This window comes from Antedon mediterranea, chromosome 2, assembly GCF_964355755.1.
Source record: "Antedon mediterranea chromosome 2, ecAntMedi1.1, whole genome shotgun sequence".
Taxonomy (NCBI): domain Eukaryota; kingdom Metazoa; phylum Echinodermata; class Crinoidea; order Comatulida; family Antedonidae; genus Antedon; species Antedon mediterranea.
The window spans coordinates 34,153,318-34,158,451 of record NC_092671.1 but is presented as its reverse complement, the minus strand read 5'-3'; the positions used below and the strand labels follow the sequence as shown (position 1 = coordinate 34,158,451).

Here is a 5,134-nt window from a genome sequence, read left to right as displayed (position 1 = left end):
TGGATTTTTACTTTTATGTTAAACCAAGACAACAAAAAGGAATGAAATTACCTTCGTGACGTTTCGCCGACAATCTGTCAGCTGCTTCAGACTAATGCCTGGGTTGGAATGGTCTGGTTTTTTGTAAGTGACGCTGAACAGCGCCACCAGCCTGTGGCCCAATTTAAGTAGAACAGAAAGAAATGCTTTAGAAGGGTTAAAGAAAGATAAAGAAGTGATGGTATTGCCAGCTGACAAAGGGCGTGCAACGGTGGTTATAAACACAGAGGATTATGTAAATAAAGTCAATCGAATGCTGAGTGATAAAAAGGTATATGGAAAGTTGACTACCAATCCGACCAAAAAACACAAGGAAAAACTAATAAAGACACTGGGTAGATTTTTAAAAGAAGAAAAGATCACATGGGCACAAAAATGTAGTTTGTACCCCACCGCAGAGGTAGTACCTAGAATTTACTGTCTGCCAAAAATCCATAAACCTGACTGGCCTCTCAGACCTATTGTTGACAACATCAACTCTGTTTTTTATCACGTGTCTAAGTTTATCGCAAAGGAGGTGTTAAGCCCCTTGGTTGGTCTAAGTAAATATCATGTGACCAATGCGAAAGAACTGGCGGAAGACCTAAAACAGTTGATACTCCTGGAAAATGAGGTGATGGTGTCTTTTGACGTCATCTCGTTGTTTACAAAAACACCCACAGGCCAAGCCTTGGAGGTTGTAAGATCATACTTGGAAAAAGATACAACACTACATAAGAGAACGAAATTAACAGTAGAAGACATCATGGAACTCATCTACCAGTTAATTAATGCGACATATTTCACATTTCAACAACAGATTTATGAACAGCACGAAGGTATTGCAATGGGATCTCCGGTAAGCCCTCTGATAGCGAATATCTATTTAGAATGGTTAGAAGAGGAAGCCATTAAGAGCGCAGATAGAACCATCAAACCACGTTTTTGGAGACGGTATGTTGATGATGTTTTTGCCATTGTCCATAAAGATGCACCTCTCCCCCTCAATCGCCATCTTGATAGCATTGACCCGTCGGGCAACATCAAGTTTACCACAGAAATAATGTCAGAGAAACAAATACCATTCTTGGACATGATTATCACGATTAAACAAGATGGAACACTCGCTACCAAGGTATACCGAAAACCAACTCACACCGACCAATACTTGGACTTCCACTCTAATCATCCCTTAGAACACAAACTAAGCGTGGTTAACACGTTAGTGAATAGAGCAGACACAATTGTTAGTGAAGAGAAAGATAAAAAACATGAGTTGGAACACATTAGAAAAGCATTGAAAATTTGTAACTATCCAAAATGGTCAGTAGACAGAGTCGTAAACAAGAGAAAAGAACAAAAGTCAATAAACAAATCAGAAGAACGCCAAAGAAAGGAAATGGAGAAGATGAAAGCTCACATAGGTATCCCATACATACACGGAATTTCTGAAAAGATTCGACGCACTTTTGCTAAGCACAAAGTGAACACTTTCTTCATTCCAAGTAATAAATTAAAGAATGGACTAGTCCACCCAAAAGATAGAATAAAAACGGAAGACATGTGCGGGGTTATATACGAAGTGAACTGTCTAAACTGTGAGAAAGTATATATAGGAGAGACCGGAAGGGCACTGAATACAAGAATTGGGGAACATAAAAAAGACGTATCAACACACAACCAAGTAGTTAGAACACGTGCTAATAGAAATTCTTCGTCCAAGGTTTTACATAAGTCAGCCATAACTGACCACGCTATAGGGAATGACCATATTCCAAATTGGAATGCGAGAGTTATTGAAAAAGAAGCACAGACAGACAAAAGAAAAATAAAAGAATCTATCTGCATAAGAAAAAGACCACATAATATCAACAGAGACATTGGTGGGTATGACCTCCCACATACATATGATAGTTTGCTGGAAAAAGTTGAAGCAGGAGGGGGCCAGCGGAGACGCTCTACCGTCAATACCAACCAGACGGCTGGTGGCGCTGTTCAGCGTCACTTACAAAAAACCAGACCATTCCAACCCAGGCATTAGTCTGAAGCAGCTGACAGATTGTCGGCGAAACGTCACGAAGGTAATTTCATTCCTTTTTGTTGTCTTGGTTTAACATAAAAGTAAAAATCCACAAAAATATTTATTAATTTATGTTTTTATAACCTTATTCAATTATGTCAAGGGTTAATAACCACACTTCCGGTCATTTTCAAGCAATATCATCTGTTACAATGAATATAAATGTATATCTTGGGAACAATTTGCTCCTATTTTTTTAATTCTCTCCGACCTGCCGTTGCTTAGATATAGCAAAAAGAGGTAAAAGGTCAAAATTGCTAAAAATGGGGTTTCCGGTCAATTTTACAAAGAAAGTTCTGTTAGAGCTAATATAAACATATACATTGTGAACAATTTGACACCAAAATTATCTCACTAGGTCCAGAATTTCCAGAGATATAGATAGATATAGATTTATTAACGATATTATTTTTTATTAACGATATTATTTGTTCACTTAAATGTAAAACTGCTATTTTTGCCGATGATACTCTTATTTATAATGAAATTAACTCTCCTCAGGATTCTCTAAACCTTCAAGCTGATCTGGACCGACTTGGTCTGTGGAGCCAAGCAAATCGCATGCCTTTCAATGTTATGAAGACGAATGTCCTGCATGTCACACGTTCGCGTAACAGACATTTGTCTAAATACCTTTTGTTTGGCTCTCATATTAGTCCGGTGACATCTTTTAAATACATTGGTGTTACTTTTAACTCAAAATTGACCTGGGATGACCATGTCCATGTCATTGTTTCCAAAGCTAAACGTATGTTGGGCTTTGTTTGGAGTGTGGCTGGACATGCTTCGACCAGTGCATTTTTGTCTTTGTACAAAAAGTCTTGTTTTGCCTGGTCTGGAGTATGCGCGACCTGCTTGGTTTCCATGGACGAAGTCTTTGTCAGATCAGCTTGAGGGGGTCCATAGAAGAGCAACTCGTCTTGCTCTCTCAAACAGCATCGTGGACAGATGTGCTATGAGGAGAGGTTAAATTTGCTTACAGTTTCATCTTTGTCTGTTAGAAGAGATAAATTTCTTATTATACTTTGTTTTAAGGTTCTGGTGGGGTTTCTGGACTGCAGTACAGTTCATGACTGTATTTTAATAAATACTCGTCACAATGATCGCTTGTGCTTCAGACATCAAGCATCAAGGACACAGGCTTTTTTCCATTCTATAGCAATCAGGTTACCCCGTGTCTGGGACCAGCTTCCCAGACCGTTGACAGATGCTGCAGTCCTATAAAGCCCATCAGCCTTCATTAGAAAAGTTCATATTCATTTTGATTCGCTGTAACTGTATTTTGTCTTTATGTCTTTTATGTGTAAACTGACTTTGGGGTTGGGTCAACCGGCTCAGCTACAGTGATTAAGTTCACTTAGGTTGACCCTGGTCTCCCCAATTTCAGTTTTTTTGTTTTGTATATACTTAAATAGACCAAATAAATAATGAAATGAAATGGTCAATTTTGAACTTTGACCCCTTATATCTTGAAAACGCTTCCTATCCTGATCGATTACCTTTCATATTCGTAATCTACGGAAAATTCTGGTCTAGAAAAGTTGGATGGCAATTTGTCCCCTATCGGGTGGTGATATCCCCCTCCTGGACTATTTGTAGAGACAGCCAAAAACAATAAAAGGCTGAATATTAAATGTTTTTATTTTTACAGAAAAGGATAGCTGAAACAGCATTTATTTACATTACCTTGGTGTTTTTCTATTTTTAGACAAATATTTTTAGACAAATAAATAAATACATTTTTAGACAAATAAATAAATACATTTTTAGACAATTAAATAAATTTTAACATTTTGTGTGGTATTTTGGTTAAAAAGAGGGTGTAAATTATGCATGATTTTCATAAAACCTATCATGTTTTATGCTTAAATTGAAAGTGTTCCAGTGGGTTGATTTTAATGAAAATTTTGCATAATAATAGAACAATAGTTAATTGAGGAAAGTGCGAAGTTTCATTGAAATAAAACAATTAGAATACGTTTTTGCTAAGGCGTAAACTGAAACGCCCTGTTTATTTGTTTGTGTTTGTAATTTCCTGTTACTGTACTTAAATTTAAAAGCATTTTTCTCAAAACACTGGTTTTAACAGCCAACATTTTAGACTTAGATATCTCTGGAAGTAGACATGGTATCAATACATTTGTTCAGCATTTTAAATCTTGGATTATGTAGTTTTAGTATTTGTGAAAATCTCAATTTTGAAAATTTCGACTTATCTACTTCCCTTGCATGTGCCACATTTTGCTTTAGATACTGTTCGTTTAAACTGAGTCACAATTTGAACAATATCAATCGTTTTAAACCCATTTTTTGTTGGCCAATAAAGTAAAAGAAATTTTATTTTAGTAGGAGATGGTGAGATTGAAATAATTTTGGTAGACCCAATTTATTTCGACCAAAATCAGCATCAAAAATTTAAAAAAAAAATAAAAGAACAACAAAAAAGTATCATCATTTGACCGGGGGCGACAATATATGTGGCAAAGTCCTTTTGCTATAGATACAATTTGGACAATAGAAATCGTTTTAAACCTATTTTTGTTGGCCAATAAAGTAAAAGAAATTTTTTTTTATTAGGGGATGGTGAGATTGAAACAATCTCGGCAGACTCAATTTAGGCCTATTTCGACCAAAAACAACATAAACATAGTACATGTACATTTAAAAAACAAATTAAAAAAAAAAGTATCGTTTGGTCGAGGGATGACATACTCTAAAGTCCGTCAATGTCGCCCCTCCTAATTAAAAAAACAAAATGATTTCCCGCAATTATATTGTGTTTGATACTAGAAGTATGATTACAGTATAAAATCCTGGAATATATACTTACCTGGTGTCTTTAATCTCAAGGCAAAACTGTTGCCATAGACACTTTAATCAGTAAAATCAAGCAAACTAAATGTGTCTAATCCTCGATGAAAGTCAATCATATGTGTATTGAGAACATAAAAGAACACTGTATTTTTTTTCTCTCTTTTTTGCCGCAAACACCACTTTTATTCACATTCATATTATCTCATATTACATAAAATCGTA

General features: G+C 35.8%; 1 protein-coding gene across 1 annotated transcript; it reads left to right on the top strand.

The window, feature by feature from the left end:
• The first annotated feature begins 217 nt into the window (after positions 1 to 217).
• On the top strand, positions 218 to 2,059 carry LOC140039403 (uncharacterized). The gene has a single exon (XM_072085004.1). The coding sequence runs from the start codon at positions 218 to 220 to the stop codon at positions 2,057 to 2,059; it is 1,842 nt and encodes a 613-aa protein (XP_071941105.1).
• The last annotated feature ends 3,075 nt before the right edge of the window (positions 2,060 to 5,134 follow it).

Bases quoted from the DNA above. Each gene is read 5' to 3' on its own strand.
- LOC140039403 (XM_072085004.1), top strand. From the start codon at position 218: ATGGTATTGCCAGCTGACAAAGGGCGTGCAACGGTGGTTATAAACACA.